General features: G+C 43.5%; 1 protein-coding gene across 4 annotated transcripts in view; it reads right to left on the bottom strand.

Moving 5' to 3' along the window:
- Positions 1-18,899, bottom strand: part of TRAF3 (TNF receptor associated factor 3) — a 124,554-nt gene that overhangs the window by 11,468 nt on the left and 94,187 nt on the right. For 3 of the 4 annotated variants that reach the window (XM_077463707.1, XM_077463706.1, XM_077463708.1), the window contains exons 5-8: positions 7,016-7,183; positions 3,495-3,575; positions 3,107-3,181; positions 320-412 (exon numbers count right to left, since the gene is read on the bottom strand). In XM_077463707.1, coding sequence (XP_077319833.1) covers positions 320-412; positions 3,107-3,181; positions 3,495-3,575; positions 7,016-7,183 — 417 coding nt within the window. The remainder of the gene's footprint in view (positions 1-319; positions 413-3,106; positions 3,182-3,494; positions 3,576-7,015; positions 7,184-18,899) is intronic. The other variant, XM_077463709.1, reaches the window with a different exon arrangement.

Below are 18,899 nucleotides of genomic sequence, written 5' to 3'. Positions count from 1 at the left end.
ATCCATTCACTAGGGATCAATGATATCGCTGAGAATGCAACCTATCCATTCACCAGAGACCGTGACATCACTGAGAATGCAGCCTATCCATTCACTAGAGACCATTGACATTGCTGAGAAGGCAGCCTATCCGTTCACCAGTGACATCACTGAGAATGCAACCTATCAATTCACTAGACAGCGTTGACATCACTAATAGGCAGCCTATCCATTCACCAGAGTCCGGTGACATCAATGAGAACGCAGCCTGTCCATTCACTAGAGACCGGTGACATCACTGAGAATGCAGCGGTTTCATTAACTAGAAGTATCTGCTTACCTTACTCTCCAGAAAACTACTCCATTCTTTCATTAAGTTGACATGCTGAACAGCTGAACTGGCTTCATGTGCTTTAATCTGCTGGTTTGTTCCCTAGGAAGATGAAACAAAAGAAATAAGCAAAGACTACAAGGAGGACAGGTTGATTGATAGATATATATATATATATATATATATACACACACACACACACACACACACACACACACACACACACACACACAGCGAAGGGAAAAAGTATTTGATCCCCTGCTGATTTTATACGTTTGTCCACTGACAAAAAAGACGATCAGTTAGTACTTGGTGGCAAAACCCTTGTTGGCAATCACAGAGGTCAGACGTTTCTTGTAGTTGGCAACATCTCAGGAGGGATTTTGTCCCACTCCTCTTTGCAGATCCTCTCCAAGCCATAAAGGTTTCGAGACTGACGTTTGGTAACTCGAACCTTCAGCTTCCTCTACATATTTTCTATGGGATTAAGGTCTGGAGACTGGCTAGGTCACTACAGTACCTTAATGTGCTTCTCCTTGAGCCACTTCTTTGTTGCCTTAGCTGTGAGTTTTGGGTCATTGTCATGCTGGAATACCCATTCACCACTCATTTTCAATGCCCTGGCTGAGGGAAGAAGGTTCTCATCCAAGATTTGATTGTACATGGCCCATCGTCCCTTGATTGCAGTGAATTCGTCCGGTCCCCTTAGCAGAAAAACGCCACCAAAGCATAATGTTTCTTTCCACCTCCATGTTTGATGGAGGGGATGTGTTCTTGGGGTCATAGGCAACATTCCTTCTCCTCCAAACATGGCAAGTACAGTTGATACCAAAGAGCTCGATTTTGGTCTCATCTGAACACAACACTTTCACACAGTTCTCCTCTGAATCATTCAGATGTTCATTAGCAAACCAGACTGGACTGTATATGTGCTTTATTGAGTAGGGGGACCTTGCGGGTGCTGCATGATTTGTCCTTCATGGCAACTATGGTCCCAGCTGCCTTGAGATCATTGACAAGATTCTTCTGTGTAGTTCTGGGCTGATTCCTCACCGTTCTCGTGATCATTGAAACTCCACGAGGTGATATCTTGCATGGAGCCAGAGACCGAGGGAGATCGAAAGTTATTTTGTTCCTTCCATTTGCAAATAATTGCACCAACTGTTGTCACCCTCTCACCAAGCTGCTTGGCGATGGTCTTGTGTAGGTCTACAATCTTGTCAATGACATGCTTGGACAGCTCTTTGGTCTTGGCCATGGTGGAGAGATTGGAATTTGATTGCTTCTGTGGACAGGTGTCTCTTATACAGGTAACAAGCTGAGATTAGGAGCACTCCCTTTAAGAAAGTGCTCCTAATCTCAGCTTGTTACCTGTATAGAAGAACACCTGGGAGCCAGAAATTTTGCTAAATGATAGGGGATAAAATACTTCTTTCACTCATTAAAATGCAAATCAATTTATAACTTTTTTTAAAATGGGTTTTTATGGATTTTTGTTGTTATTCTGTCTCTCACTGTAAACATAAACCGACCATTAAAATTATAGACTGATCATTTCTTTGTCAGTGGGAAAACGTACAAAATCAGCAGGGGGTCAAATACTTTTTTCTCTCACTGTACTGTATATATATTTATATTATTTATCAAATACACAGCACTAAAGACAAACCTGCAAAAGGAGTGCAATAGCAGCAGCACCCACTAAAATCAGACAATACTAAAATGAATTAAATTGGAAACAATAGCACCCGATTATGCTACAGTGCAAATTAACAAAATGTGCAATTAACCACTTGCCGACTGCTGCACGCCGATATACGTTGGCACAATGGCAGCGGTGGGCAAATGGGCGTACCTGTATGTCCCCTTTAAGAGCCAGGGATAGCAGGCGCATACGCGCCTGCTGCGTACAGCGTTACTGGCGGACTTGATGTCCGCCGGTCTCCCGGTGATCGTGTTACAGAGCCTCAGAACGGGGAAGTGCCTATGTGAACAAGGCATTTCCCCGTTCTGCCTAGTGTCATGACAGAGATCACTGCTTCCTGTGATCCGGAGCAGTGATCACTGTCATGTGACTTGAAGCCCACCCCCCCCCCCCACAGTTAGAATCACTCCCTAGGACACACTTAACCCCTTCATTGCCCCTTAGTGGTTAACCCCTTCACTGCCAGTGTCATTTTTATAGCACTGATCGCTGTATGACAATGGTCCCAAAATAGTGTCTAAAGTGTCCGATGTGTTCGCCATAATGTCGCAGTCCCGATAAAAATCAGCGCCATTACAAAAAAAAAAGACAAAACTACCCGTAGATTCGTAGATGCTATAACTTTTGCGCAAACGAATCAATATACGCTTATTGTGATTTTTTTTTTTATACCAAAAATATGTAGAAGGATACATATCGGCCTAAACTGAGGAAATACATATATTTTTTTTATATATATATTTTTGGGGGATATTTATTCTAGCAAAAAGTAAAAAATAATGTGTTTTTTCCAAAATTGGCGCTCTATTTTGTTTATAGTGTAAAAAAAAAAAAAAAAAAAAAAACACAGAGGTGATCAAATACCACCAAAGGAAAGCTCTATTTATGGGGAAAAAAGGATGTGAATTTTGTGCGGGTCACACGTGCAATTGTCAGTTAAAGTGACGCAGTGCCGAATAGCAAAAAGTGCTCTGGTCAGGAAGGGGGTAAAATCTTCCGAAGCTGAGTTAATAACTGTAAGAAAACAGTTCGATGTTTTTTTTTGTTTTTTTTAGGATCGCTTGGCCCCGTTTTGTGTAACACATACTGACCTTAAAACTGCAGCCGTAACGTTTAAAACTGCATGTACTGGGGGCGTTCACACATTCTGCTAAGTGAGCGTTCAGCTGCAACAAAAGAGAAAATATAAAATATACATGGAAGATACATAAGACAATTCATTATACAAAAACAAGAAAAGATGATGCTAAAAAAAAACAAAAAAACGACCAAAAAAAAAAACACACACACACACACAAAAAAAAAACACACACATGCAGTTCATAAAGTCAATTTTCAACACAGACCAACGTAACATGAACCAAAGCAGCCATATTTGGCAAACTACATGCACTACACAAAGCCATAAAGAAAGTCGAAGTCTCATTGATTACTATGTGCAGCAGTGCAACTGTTCTGTTCTTCACTCAAAGTACCTACCTCACTTCTTAATAAGCTTTTTACACTACATTTATGAGGACAGGAAACAACGACAGACGGGCAATCCATCTCTTCGTGTTTCTAGAATAGACAGAAAGGCACACATTTTACAATTAGCGGGAGATTGCTGGACTGCTCAGAGACATAAAAGCACATCCTGAGAACACACATCACTTAATACCGTTGTGTACTGTAGTTGTGAAGTGCACATCAAGATTTTAACAGGAGAGCATAAGAAGAGCTGCACACACACAAGCCTGCATTTTACAGTCCATTCATAAAATGCAATATTGAACCTGCAGCTGATTTTTATTTACCTCTCCGTCAACAGATATATACTATATTACCAAAAGTATTGGGACGCCTGCCTTTACACGCACATGAACTTTAACGGCATTCCAGTCTTGGTCCGTAGGGTTCAATATTTGCAGCTATAACAGCTTCAACTCTTCTAGGAAAGCCATCCACAAGGTTTAGGAGTGTGTCTGTGGGAATGTTTGACCATTCTTCCAGAAGCGCATTTGTAAAGTCAGGCTTGAGGTCAGGACTCTGTGTAGGCCAGTCAAGTTCCTCCACCCCAAACTCGTTCATCCATGTCTTTTTGGACCGACCTTGCCTTGTGCACTGGTCCAAATCATTTGGTGGAGGGGGGATTATGTTGTGGGGATTGTTTTCCAGGGGGTTGGGCTTGGCCCCTTAGTTCCAGTGAAGGGAACTCTTAAGGCATCAGCATAACAAGACATTTTGGACAATTTCATGCTCCCAACTTTGTAGGGATGGGGATGTGCAGACCAGTCAAGTTCCTCCACCCCAAACTCGCTCATCCGTGTCTTTATGGATCTTGCTTTGTGCACTGGTGCACAGTCATGTTGGAACAGGAAGGGACCGTCCCCAAACTGTTCCCACAAAGTTGGGAGCATGAAATTGTACAAAATGTCTTGGTATTCTGACACTTCAACCACTTCAGCCCCGGAAGATTCTACCCCCTTCCTGACCAGAGCACTTTTTGCGATTGGGCACTGCGTCGCTTTAACTGACAATTGCGCGGTCCTGCGACATGGTACCCAAACAAAATTGATGTCCTTTTTTCCCCACAAATGGAGCTTTCTTTTAGTGGTATTTGATCGCCTTTGCGGTTTTTCTTTTTTGCGCTATAAACAAAAAAGTTACAATTTTGAAAAAAAAAGCAATACGTTTTACTTTTTGCTATAATAAATTTCCCCCAAAAAGATATAAAAAAAACGATTTTTTTCCTCATTTTAGGCCGATCTGTATTCTTCTACATATTTTTGGTAAAAAAAAATTGCAATAAGCGTATATTGATTGGTTTGTGCAAAATTTATAGCGTCTACAAAATAAGGGATAGATTTATAGCATATTTATTATAAAAAAATTTTTATTAATGGTGGCGATCTGACGTTTTTATCGGTACTGCAACATTATGGCGGACACGTCAGATACTTGACACCCAGCATGCAGAACCGCTTCTTTAAGGGGATGTACTTGTACACCCTTTTGCCCACCAGTGCCATTCTGCCAACGTGAATCGGCGCGCACTGGTTGGCAAGTGGTTAAAGTGACTATAAAGTCTTGATTAAAAAAAAATATGTAAATAACAAAATGTTATACTTACCTCTTCTGCGCAGCCCAGATCCTCCTCTTCTCGGGTCCCTCTTCGCTGCTCCTGGCCTCTCCCTCCTGTTGAGTGCCCCCACAGCCAGCAGCTTGCTATGGGGGCACTCGAACAGAGTCACAGCTCTGTTTGTCCATTCAGACTAAGGCTGGCATGCCATTAAAGTTCATGTGCGTGTAAGGCAGGCGTCCCGATACTTTTGGTAATATAGTGTATCTCTGTGATTAGTTTTCCTGTATTCCCATTTATTTTAAAGTGAACTTAAACCGATCCATTTAACAGCAATTTTACACACCCTTTGGTTGTACTCTCAACCAAACTGTCAAACCATCCAATGGTTGGTGTCATTGCTTATGACATGTGCAGCATCATGGCAGTTGTAGATTTTACAGAGGTCAAGATGGCAGCTTCCTTGGCTGAAAATGGTTTACTTCCATTTGTGCTTTGCCAGCTTCTGATTCCCGTAACCGCTTCCCGACCGCCTCACGCAGATATACTGTGGCAGATTAACATACCTGTATGTTGCCCTTTAAGAGGCGGCTCATGTGCGCACCCGCCGGGAGCTCCGTGACCGCGGGTCCCGAGGACCCGATGTCCTCAGGGAAAGCCGCGATCGTCTCACGGTGAAGAGGAACGAGGAGATTCTAATGTAAAACGAGCCTCTCCCCGTTCTGCCTAGTGACACTGTCACTGATCTGCTCTTCCTGTAATCGGGAGCGGCGATCAGTGATGTGTCACACACAGCCCCTACCCCCCACAGTTAGAATCACTCCCTAGGACACACTTAACCCCTACAGTGCCACCTAGTGGTTAACCCCTTCACTCCCAGTGAAATTTTTACAGTGATCAATGCATTTTTTTTAGCATTGATCACTGTATTAATGCCAATGGTCCCAAAAGTGTGTCAAAATTGTCCGCCATAATGTTGCTGTCACGATAAAAAAAAAAAAAAAAAAAACGCTGATCGCCGCCATTAGTAATAAAAATGGCATATAACTATCCCCTATTTTGTAGACGCTATAACTTTTGGGCAAACCAATCAAACGCTTATTGCAATTTTTTTTACCAAAAATATGTAGAAGAATACGTATCGGTCTAAACTAAGGCAAAAAAAAAAAAATGCAGAGGTTATCAAATACCACCAAAATAAAGCTCTATTTGTGTGTGTGTGTGGGGGGGGGGGCGTCAATTTTGTTTGGGAGCCACGTCACACAACTGCGCAATTGTCAGTTAAAGCGACGCAGTACCGAAACGCAAAAAGTGCTCCGGTCAGGAAGGGGGGTAAATTCTTCCGGGGTTGAAGTGGTTAAAGTAGATGTAAACCAGATTCGTGAAATTTGAGTTGGGCACATATATCTGTAATGTTTTGTTATCTCTTTTCAAAGCACTATGTCCTGTGTCTTTGTCCTGCTCTGTTCTTCTGTTATCAGCCTGATAACTCCTGACAAGTCCTCTGTCACATATGATAAAAGCAGCCAGAGTTTTGTGTTGGAGAGGATGCTATCAATAGATTAGCAGAGTGCTGATTCAACAGAGCTGAAAGTCCCTACCTATGAGGAGAGGGGGTGTGTGCCTTTCCTCCAATCAGCAGTCTTGGCTGCATGCCCAGGCTTCACTGCAGTGCTGAACAGGAAGAGAAAATTCTCCTAACACAATCTGCACTTTCTAAACAGTATGTAAAGCTGAAGCCAGCAGATATACAAGTAAAACTTATGTAGGGAGATTTGTTTCATCTCTGTATCATCTGAGGCTGTACACTTCAATGGGTATATGTGAGGGTTTACATCCACTTTAAGCCAGCTGAGTGCAATTTGGATTTGTGTCAAAGGGCTTTGAAAGGTTTAAGTCAATGACATCAGAGAAGAGCGGTTTATCAAAGTGGGCGTACCTGCATTTCTGCCAGTGGGACCTGGTTTTTACAGTACTGACACGGCATCTCGCGATACTTGCATTTCTTCTCTATGTGTTCGCTCAGGTCTTTGCGAAATACCTTGTCTTTGCAGTCCGCTCGGGGGCAGGGAAGTTCTTCAAACTGGCAGTCGCTTTTTAAGTGGATCTGCAAACAGAAAGGGAGAGAATTTTTTTTTCCCGGAGCCTCCAATCAAACTACTGTATGCATTGCACATGCACATAGGGGAGTCCATTCATTTCATTGGGTTGCCCTACATGAAACAAACAGGGCAAAGTAGCTCAAGCAAACTTTTTGAGCTTCATGTGTGTTTCCATGATTTTTGCAAGCTCTATTGCTCACAAAAACGTGATGTTTTTATTTTTTTGAATGTTCACACAATACTAGTGTAAATACAGGATTACTGTTTTCCAGATCACAGCATCCAACACCATCAGTATACCAGAGGGGAAGGGTTCTGTAGTCCTCAGGGATGGCTGGGAATAATGTAACTAAAAAACAGTGCAGCACAGGAAGGGAGCACAGAAACGTATGAGCCTACAGAATTTCTGGCAGGATCTACTGGTATTTTTTTTTTTTTGCACGTATTGAACAGATATAACAAAACTCTTCTGTTAGTTTATTAATCAGACCAAAAGGGGCCACAATAAAAGCAGTGTTAGGGTAGACAACCCCCTCCCCCAAGACCTGAAAGTTATTTCATGGGTTCCTCCATGTTAAAAAGGCCGGTCTAAAGCCTTGTACACACGATCGGATTTTCGGCAGGGAATTGTGTGATGACAGACTGTTGGCCCAACCCCACAGCTGCATGTACACAAAAGGGGCGAGATGCTCATGACATCATATGACCTCTTGAGGTCAATGTCATTGGCCTAAAATGACCAAACAAGGTCAATGATGTCACAATCTGTCTATTTGCAGCAGTGGGGTGGGGAGTGTCCAGGCTAAAGCCTGATGGTCCAGGAATCACAGCTGCCTTCCATGTTCAGCCAAACCCAACCAGGCGCATCTCTAATCTCAATGGCACCAGTGACGAGGTCCAAGGTCTGCAGAGCTACCGGGAATTCTCACTTCCTGTACTGGTGATGCTTATACAAAAAAATGGGGGTGTGGTGAGCACTGGGACAGGAAGGCACAAACCGCAAAAAAAATTAAAAATCCGACCGTTAGTACGCTCCATTAGACAATTGTTGTCCAACTTTCCGCCAACAAATGTTGGATGGCAGGCTAGTAAATTTTCGGCGCAGAACGGTCTGTTGTCAGATTTTCGTATCGTCTGTATACAAATCCGTCACATAAAAGTCCAAAGTACAAACACGTATGCTCGGAATCAATGCTCACCAAACACGACATTAGCAGAAGGTGCCCAAAGGGTGGTGCTCAAGAGCTGAAATTCTACTTTGTTCGTGTTTGTTGCCCGACAATTGTGTGTCGTTAGTATGCAAGACAAGTTCCTGGCACAGGCCCTTCGGACAAAAGTCTGGAGCTTTGTCTGCTGAAAATCCGATCATGTGTACGAGGCTTAAGTCTTGGAAGAAAATACATTTTTCATTGCAATTATTTTCTCTACACCATAAGTTGTTTGCTTTTTGACCAAAGTTAGGAAAGCATAGCTGACCATTTCACCTAGTCAAGATTGGCAGCGGTCAACAGTTCCCGCACACTGGCAGGACGTTGGCGTACACAACAATGCCTCTGGCTGCCTTCGCTGCCCCTCTAACTAAACAGGCCCCCAGTATCAGCCAAGATGAATAAGTGAGATATTTTATTTTTATCCCTCAGATACCAAACATTACTTCTACTGAACCATGAAATACTTTTATAAAATCAATTCCTTTTGATGATTTCCCTACAGTCACAATGCTGTTGGCGTTTCTCATGATCTCCGATGAAGGATTCCGGTGCAGAGATGGGCTTCGGTAAAAACTTCCATGTACTGTGTGCACCGAGAACTACCATCCTCTGCTGCTTTAAAGGGCCAGTCTACCTAACACTGGCTTTTCAGCTTTTCGGAGATTCCCAAGTAGTAAACCCATAGCTCCCAACTGTCCTTAATTTCGAGGGACTGTCTCTGATTTGGAGCAATGCCCCTCTGTCCCTCTTTCCCCCTCATTTGTCCCTCATTTTGGTCTGATCTATATAGTTGTATATAAAATGCACTTTTTATCTTTCAAAAAGTGTTTCCCAGTGCTAAACCTTTCATCGAAATTCTAAATTGCTGTATTTGTAAATTTTAAAAGCCAATATAAAGGAATAGAAGTGGTAAAAAAAAAAAGCCCTTGTGGATTTAATTAACCTTTTTTTTAGGGTTAATTCTCCTTTAAGGGGGTGTGGCAGGAGGCGTGTCCTATGCCTGAATACATTTGCTAGTAGGTGTCCCCCTTTCCCATCTCAAAATGTTGGGAGGTATGAGTAAACCAAATGGATTCTTCTGCATCTCAAGTAGGGATGAGCTTGGCTTTGGCTCCAGGTCTGGTGCCAAACCACGCTCAGCGGAACACGGGAGTCAGCCGTCCGTTCCGGGACAATGAGCTGCGGATGGGAGGGGGATTCCCAACCCCACAGCTGCATGTACACAAAAGGGGGGAGATGCTCATGACATCATATGACCACTTGAGGTCAATGTCATTGACCTAATATGACCAAACAAGGTCACAAGCATCTCCGCCCCATTTGTCTATTTGCAGCAGTGGCGTGGGGAGTGTGCAGGCTAAAGCCTGATTGGTCCAGGAATCACAGCTACATTCCATGTTCAGCCAAACCCAACCAGGCTCATCTCTGATCTCAATGGCACCAGTGACGAGGTCCAAGGTCTACAGAGCTACCGGGGAGATTCTCACTTCCTGTACTGGTGATGCCTATACAAAAAAAATGGGGATGTGGTGATCATTGGGACAGCAAGGCACAAACTGCAAAAAAAATGTTTTAAATTATAATCTGTCCTTCTAAACATATTTTTGTCACACTGGGGGGGGATCTCCCATCACTTTCGATCATAACTGGTGAAAAAACAGAACAGAGTCCAGCCAAAAATGTTTTTCTTGGTATTGGCATTTTACCATTATCTGGGCTTCATTTCAGAGATTTTACCAGACAGAAGTGAGACGAATGTTCCAACAGCAACCCAGACAGAAGTCAAGAATACTTTCCTTTGGAAGAGCAGGGAAAGGCTTGACCCCCTGTCATATTTTTATTTCCCTCTGTGTTCCTGTAGATTTTCCCTCTCTTCCTGTCTGGTGAAAGCGTGGTCAGCAGGACAGGAAGTGGGGGTAAATCTGTCTAATGGACACTCATTAGAAAAGTAGCTTGACCTAAAGAATAAAGATGAACTCCAGGCAAATACACTATTAACCACTTTTTGACTAGGTTTTTTCTGGCGCTTGTTTACAAATTTAAATGAATATTTTTTGCTAGAATATTACTTATAACCCCCAAACATTATACATCTTTTTTTTTTTTTAGCAGAGACCCTGGGGAGTAAAATGGCATTGTTGCAATATTTTATGTCACGCGGTATTTGAGCAGCGAAAAAAAAATTTTTAGGAGGGGAAAAAATACACTTTAATTAAATAAAAAAACAAAAAAAAACAATTGACCCCAATTATTTTGTAAAATGTGAAAGATTATGTCACACCGATTAAATAGATACCCAACATGTCATGCTTTAAAACTGCATAGAATGTATGCAGGTAAAAAATCTTGTGCTTTTACAACCACTTTAACCACTTCAGCCCCAGAAGGATTTGCCCCCTTCCTGACCAGAGGACTTTTTGCGATACGGCACTGCGTCGCTTTGAGTGACAATTGCGTGTTTGTGCAACGTTGCAACCAAACAATATTGATTTCCTTTTTTCCCCACAAATAGAGCTTTCTTTGGTGGTATTTGATCACCTCTGGGGTTTTTATTTTTTGCGCTATAAACAAAAAAAAAAAAAGAGCGAAAATTTTGAGAAAAAAAACACATTTTTTTTACTTTTTGCTAGAATATATATCCCCCAAAAACTATAAAAGTGCACTGATTACTGTGTAAATGACACTGGCAGGGAAGATGTTAAACACTAGGGAGCGATCAAAGAGGTTAAGTGTGTCCTTGGGAGTAATTCTAAGTGTGTGTGTGGGGGGGGGGGGGGCTACAACACACATGACAGCGATCACTGCTCCCAATGACAGGGAGCAGTGATCTCTGTCATGTCACTAGGCAGAACGGGGAAATGCCTTGTTTACAAAGGCATCTTCTAGTTCTTCCGCTCCGTGGGCACTGGGGTGCCCGGTGGCTCGTGCCCACAATGCCGCATCTTAAAGGGGACATACCTGTACGCCCTTTTGCCGAATTATGTCGGCGTGTGGCAGTCGGGAAGGGGTTAACAAAGCATGTGCTGTACTTAGAATAAATTAGTCAGGAGTATGAAATGTAAAACAGTGAGGGGAATTTATTAAAACTGGTGCAGTCAGAATCTAGAACAGCTGCCCATGACAACCAATCAGCTTCTATCTTCAGCTTATTCATCTTTAACAATGAAAGCTATGAGCCGATTGGTTGCCATGCACAGCTGCTCCAGTTTCGATAAATTCCCCTAAGGCAGTGATGGCGAACCTTGGCACCCCAGATGTTTTGGAACTACATTTCCCATGATGCTCTGCAGAGTGTATGAGCATCATGGGAAATGTAGTTCCAAAACATCTGGGGTGCCAAGGTTCGCCATCACTGCCCTAAGGGCTCTTTCAGACAGGCACTGAGACAGGTCCTGTATGCTGAGCCACTTTTTGCTGCATCTGCATCCACCAGAGAGCTTCACCTATAGAAGTGGGTGCACAGATCCGAATACAGACACTGTGCGTTCGGATACATGCATCCCTTCCTGTCTGCGTGTCAAATTTTGACATTCGACTATGTCCATGCAGCTGCTGCATCCCAATCGACTTTGACTGGACTGGCTGCACAGACAACCAAGTATGCCCACGCGGTACACGGCCATCACAATGGGCATGGACACATAAGCTCCATGTGAATGAGGCCTTAATGTTCATGTGTGATAGCAGGAAAGAGGAGATGTCGGGTATGTAATTTTTTTTTTTTTTTAATCATACTTATGTAGGTGGATGCTGCATCTGTCCCCCCGGCTGGCTCTAAGGCTGAGAACTGAGTAATCAAACTGATCACTCAGTTCTCAGTACTCCCTGAGCAGAGAGCTGGTGGCTGTAAGTCTCTGGCTCTCTGCTGTACCCTCCACGCTCACAAACACTGGGCTGTGGAGGGGACGGGAGCGGCTAGCCCAGGGGGCTGTCGGCTGACCTCACAGAGCTGATCCAGGCTGGGGAAAGATCGCAACCATGTGATCACGTGCCTGAACCGGCTCTGTGACATCAGCCAACAGCTTGCCCTCAGCTGAAAATAGGTCGACCGAAACTTATTGGACAAGCCCATGTGAAAGGGCCCTTAAGCTGCACAACTGGGTCCCTGACCTGTCACAAACCAATGACGGGGCAGTGAAGAAGCAACAGCCGACTAATGAAGTCTTCACTCCCCTCCTTTCAGCACATGTGATTGCTCTCAGTACTGCCCCTCACAGGATAAGTGCTCTGGGGATTATAAAAGGACTAAAATCAAGTCCAATTCAGTTAATTACTGTTTGCATTAGAAAATAAATGTAATGTTTTTTTAATAAATACGTGAATTTCATGAAGTGATTTTTTTTTCTTTTTTACACATCTGCCTGGAATTTCGCTTTTACTTGCTGAAGCATTGGGACCCTCGAGATGACTACGATTTAATTCTGCAAAACCAAAACTAGCTATGACAGAAGGGCATCTCTGGGAAATCACATTGTGGAGTACAAATCAGGAAGAATGGCCTATTCTTCTCAAAACTGTCACTTTTGATTTTAAACAAGAACAGAGAACAAAGATTTACTGTAAAAATAAATCAAGGTTTTACTAAGGTGACCATCACTTTGAGGGATATCTTCAGGAGCGCCATCCACCTGCCAGTCTCTAAACAAGCCTTTTGCAGGCCACGCACAGCTGCACTACGAAGACAATTCAAACATTGGTAACTTTATTCATTCAGGCACAATGCACAGAAAATCATTGCCTAACCTCCACCTGAATCTCGCTCATCCATGTCTTTATGGACCTTGCTTTGTACACTGGTTCGCAGTCATGTTGGAACAAGAAGGGGTCATCTCCATACTGTTCCCACAAAGTTGGGAGCATGAAATTGTCCAACATTTCTGGTATGCTGACACCTTAAGACTTCCCTTCATTGGAACTAATGGGCCAAGCCCAACCCCTGAAAAACAACCCCACACCATAACCCCCCTCCACCAAATGATTTGGACCAGTGCACAAAGCAAGGTCCATAAAGACATGGATGAGTTTGGGGTGGAGGAACTAGTCTGGCCTGCACATTGTCCTGACCATAACCCTATAGAACACCTTTGGGATGAATTAGAGCGGAGACTGTGAGCCGGGCCTTCTCGTCTGACATCAGCGCCTGACTTCACAAACATGCTTCCAGGAGAATGGTCAAACATTCCCATAAACACACTCCTAAATCTTGTGGACGGCCTTCCTAGAAGAGTTGAAGCTGTTATAGCTGCAAAGGGTGGGCCAACGCAATACTGAACCCTACGGACGAAGACTGGGATGCCATTAAAGCTCATGTGCGTATAAAGGCAGGCGTCCCAATACTTTTGGTAATATAGTGTGCTGCACACCCAACAAAGATTAGGGAATTTTCTTTGCCTTAGAACATGAGCACAGGTATGTAAGGTATATCACCCTACAGAGATCAACAGATAAGCCAAGCTGCATTGTCCTCAGTATGTGAATCCACCGTCTGTCTTGAACACTATACTATAGCAAAAAAAAAAAAAATTAGGTTAATGCAATTGGTGGCGTCTCATTAGGGGCCCGTCGGTGGGATCTGATTCTGTCTCACAATTGTAAATCTAGAAGCAGCAATTCCTAGTATTGGATCTGATTCCGCAGACACAGGTTACGTTTCGACAAGGTTTAGGGTGTCTCTTTCACTCTTTGTCTTGCTGTCATGTACTCTCTCCTAAGCTTCCACTGACCAAGTTCTGTCACTCTACGAGACCACCAAAACTGAGAAACAAGACCCTTCATTGCAGCTGGCATGCCCCCCCCCGCTAGGCCAGTGATAGTCAACTTCTGAGCTAAAGGGGGCCTTAAATCCGGCCCCTGACATCACCCCAGGTGTCCGGTTGGCGTTTTTGGTGCTTGATGTTGGCTGCTGACTTATAGCTATTCTCGGCACAAGACACTTTTAGCCAGCAGTGACTTCAGCACACGTTTGCCCATACCAGCTCAGCCCTTGGTCATCTGCACTGATATTCCATCAAGCTAATTTTTTATTTGTGTGTTCCTGACCACTGGGTCATTGGATTCCAGCCTTAGCCAGGCGGTCCAGTTGGGCCCACCGCGCCCCTTATGGTGTTTACCAAGAGACAGCTTTGCATCTCAACTTGGTTTTTATCCGTTTACAGCTCAGGGCATCATCTGACAGAGTTTGAAAATCCTTGTGCCTACAGAAGAGCATCTGAAGAAGACCTCATAAGTCTCTATAGCTTGTGTATATAATCAAGGTCATGTTCCTCCATTGTTTCTGTATCCAATGTATACTGTTCTAGCCGTGATTGTGCTTATTTTTATGGATTGTGATACCATGTGACATAAAATATTGCAATGACCACCATTTTATTCTCCAGAGTCTCTGGAAAAAAATAAAAATAAAAAAATTATAATATATATATTAGATAAAAATATATTGTAATAAAGATTTGTATATTGTGACCTTTTGGAGCATATTTGTCTGTGGTGCCACTATATAGTCCCTTGTTTGCCTGGGAGGGTATTCTGTTTTCAGATTTTTGGGATGAAGGCACTCCCACCAGCCGGCTGGTGCTCAAAATTTGGGGGGGGGGGGGGGCGCAAATTGAAAAATACTGAACCCTCCCATCAACAGCAGTCTCACTGTGCCCATCAAATGCAGCCATTGTGCCCATCATACGCAGCCACTTGTGCCCATCAAACGCAGCTGCATTGTCCTTCACGAACTGGGCAAATATAAAAATGGTCTCTGTGCGTTTTTCGGTTTGATTTCAGTGTCAAGTTCGCACCTGAAACACTGAATGGAAACCGCACCAAAAACCAGACCTGCATTACTGTGAACCCAGCCTAAGAGTGCCGCAGAGCTCTGAAGAAAGGGGGGGGGGGCGCGACTACAAAAAAAAGTACTATCTGGCCCCTTACAGTTCTAGGTATTAAGCTTTTAGAATAAGTTTGCACCATTATGCATTTATGTACATGTTTAAGGTAAAAAAGGAAAAGCACAGAGGTATACTGATTAAAAAAATAATAAAATAAATAAAAGATTGCAGCTAGGGGTAAAACTGAATGTTATTAGGCTACTTTCTCTCCTGGTTGAATATTATGGATTCATAAAGAATGGAGCAATTCATGAAAATACCACATTACAGACACTAGATGGAGCTCACAATCACAGTGAAGTATTTCCTCATCTGCTCCATCTAGTGGCTATAATGCAGTATTTTTTCCCCACTTTTTCACTCTGAATAACATTTGACCCGGGCAGAAAATAGCCTAACATCATTTGATTTTGCCCCTATTCAGACAGAATGATTGTACATAGAGAAGAAGAACAGCTCTATGATTTTTTTTTTTTTTTTTTTTAATACACTAAAAGTGTTTTAACCAGTGATAGAAGACTGCTTGCAACTTTAAGGCTTTAGCAGCTATACATCAGCAGAAACCCAATAGCCTCAATGATGTGGCCAATAAATGATTAATTCGTCAGGCAGCACTGGCTGGGTATATATACGAGGCAAGGTAAAGGATATGGTAATGAGATGCCGAGTTAAGTCAATAATTCCAAGCCCAAATTTTAAGGCTCATTCACATCACAACACGCATTACTGCAACATATTATAACCTGCAGGTGGTGTGCGTTGCAGTATATTGCCTTAGAACGTAACTTACAATACGCAACTACAGTGTACAATGATACCTGTACATTGCACAGACCAGCATTTCATCCCCGAGCAAGAGGGAGGCAATTACTATTATTCAGAATTTAACCACTTAAGGGCCTCTTTGATTTGTTGTTTACAAGTTAAAAACAGTTTTTTTTTTACTAGAAAATTACTTAGAACCCCCAAACATAAAAAAAAATTTCTAACACCCTAGAGAATAAAATAGCGGTTGTTGCAATACTTTGTCACACCGTATTTGCACAGCGGTCTTACAAGCACACTTTTTTGGGAAAAAATACACTTTTTTTTAAAATAAAAAAAATAAGACAACAGTAAAGGTCAGTACAACAGTAGAGGTCTCTAAGGCTAGAATTATTGCTCTACCAATGGCGGCGAAACCTCCCATGTCGTTTAAACACAGTTTTCATATGTGGGCGCTACTCACGTATGCGTTCGCTTCTGCACGCCAGCTCGTCAGGACGGGGCGTTTAAATTTTTTTTTTTTTCTCATTTATTTTACCTTTTTTATTACACTGTTCTTTAAAAAAAAAAATGGTGTCACTTTTATTCCTATTACAAGGAATGTAAACAACCCTTGTAATAGAAAAAAAAAAGCATGACAGGACCTCTTAAATATGAGATCTGGGGTCAAAGAGACCTCAGATCTCATATTTGCACTAAAATGCAATAATAATAAAAAAAAAGTCATAAAAAAAAAGGGCACTTTAAGAGCTGTGGGCGGAAGTGACATTTTGACGTCCCTTCCGCCCTGCAATGATATGAAGACGGGCGGGGGCCATCTTCCCCTCACTCATCTCCATGTCACACAAGAGAGAAGCCCTCCGTCGCTGGCTCCATTAAGAGGCAGAGGGCACCGGAGCGTGGCGGGTGGGGGAGGGCCTTTCCCTCTGCCAATAAAAGTGATTTTGCGGCTAATCCGCCACAGAGACCACTTATCTTGAAGCGCGCCGCCTGCTGAAGAGGATACCGGGGCTATGGCAGCTAGCTGCTGCCATAACAACAACATTCCTCATCAAAGTACCGACGTATAACAACGGTGGGTGGTCCAGAAGTGGTTAAAGAGTGCCAACAGTTTGGGCATTGCTTTTCAATATAAAAGGGAGACAATACAGTTATAATACAATAAAATACAAGAGGGTTAAAAGGACCCTGCTCATAAGAGCTTACAATCTAATAGGGTGGGGCAGGTGGTACAAAAGGTTATAACTCTGGGAGGGATGAGCTGATGGAAGCAATTTAAAGATTAATTGGAGGCGTGATAGGCTTCCCTGGAGAGATGGGTTTTCAGGGATCGCCTAAAAGCAGCCAGAGGAAATAGAAATAGACTGGACAGATTTAGGTAGAGAGTTCCAGAGGATGGGAGAGACTCTGGAGAAGTCCTGGAGACGAGCATGGGAGGAGACGACAAGGGAGCTTGAGGGCAGGAGGTCTTGAGAAGAGCAGAGAGGTCAATCTGGGTGATATTTGGAGACAAGATTGGTGATGTAGCTCAGGGCAGAGTTGTGAATGGCTTTGTATGTTGTAGTTAGTACTTTGAATCTAATGCGGTGGGCAATCGGAAGCGAGTGTAGGGATTTGGTGGAGAGGGATGGCAGACACTGAGCGGTTGGGTAAGGCAGAGGAGTCTGGTAGCAGCATTCATTATAGACTGAAGAGGGGATAGCCTATGGAGAGACAGGCCAATGAGAAGGGAGTTGCCCCAAAAATGTGTTGGCTGTACCCATCATCTGTCATCTTCAATCTCAAGAACCGCAAGTGAGACGATCTTTTGGGACCTATCCAACTTTTGTACTTTTGGCAAATAGAATTACACACCTATTTCTTATATATCCAATAAAATGATGATGTCACAAGGGGCGGTGCCACCAGGTGAAGTCACCCAGTGGCCCTGCCCCTTACCTATTTAATAACTGTCAGCGATTCGTCTTCGACAAGTGAGGAGCTTTTTCTTTTTCCTGGTTCAGCAGCCTGCATGATCTAGGGCCCCCTTGTTAAAAGGGGCTACTATATTCTAATAACCCCCCCCCCCCCCGCCTGCAGACCCCCGACAACAACAGTGCAGGCTTGTGGGAAAGAGGCCTTTGTCCCCATCAACATGAGGACAAGGTGCTTTGGGGTGAGAGGGGCAGAGCCCTCCCCTCCGCCCCAAATCAACCTGTCCCATGTTGAGGGCATGTGCCTGGTATGGTTCAGGGGGGGCTCACGCTCCCCCCCTTCTTTGCTGACCTGCCGGGCTGCATGCTCAGATAAGGGTTTGGTATAAATTGGGGGGGGGGATCCCCATTCCTTTTTTTTTCTATTTTGGCGTGAGGATCCCCTCCAAATCCATACCAAGCCCTTCAGGTCTGGTATGGATTTGGAAGGGACCCCCGATGCCGTTAACCAATTGCCGCCCGCCATATAGCAATATGACATTGGCAATTGGCGGCTCTCCGTGTCAGAGGGGGGTCTGTGCTGATAATCAGCAGGTTGAAGGTCAGTGCAACCCCTATCAGAGGTGCGCATCAGCTGCCAATCACTGCCCATCAGCTGCCAGCCTGTGCACCATAAAGAACGCCTGTCAGTGCCCATAAATGTGCCAATCAGTGCCCCATCAGTAATGCCTGTCAGTGTCCTTCAGATGCCACTCAGTAATGCCCATCAGTAGCTCCTAGCCAGTGCTGCCTATCCAGTGCCATCTATCAGTGCCCATCAGTGCCACCTATCATTGCTCATCAGTTTTTTTTTTTTTTAAATGTCGGTCTTTTTTTAGTTTGTTTAGAAAAAAATAAAAACCCCAGTGGTGATAAAATACCACCAAAAAAAAGTTCTATTTGTGGGAAGAAAAA

The sequence above is a fragment of the Lithobates pipiens genome, unplaced genomic scaffold, assembly GCF_037356315.1.
Source record: "Lithobates pipiens isolate NorthernLeopardFrog02 unplaced genomic scaffold, aLitPip1_a1.2 Scaffold_30, whole genome shotgun sequence".
Classification (NCBI taxonomy): Eukaryota; Metazoa; Chordata; class Amphibia; order Anura; family Ranidae; genus Lithobates; species Lithobates pipiens.
This window is presented reverse-complemented; position numbering and strand designations above follow the sequence as displayed.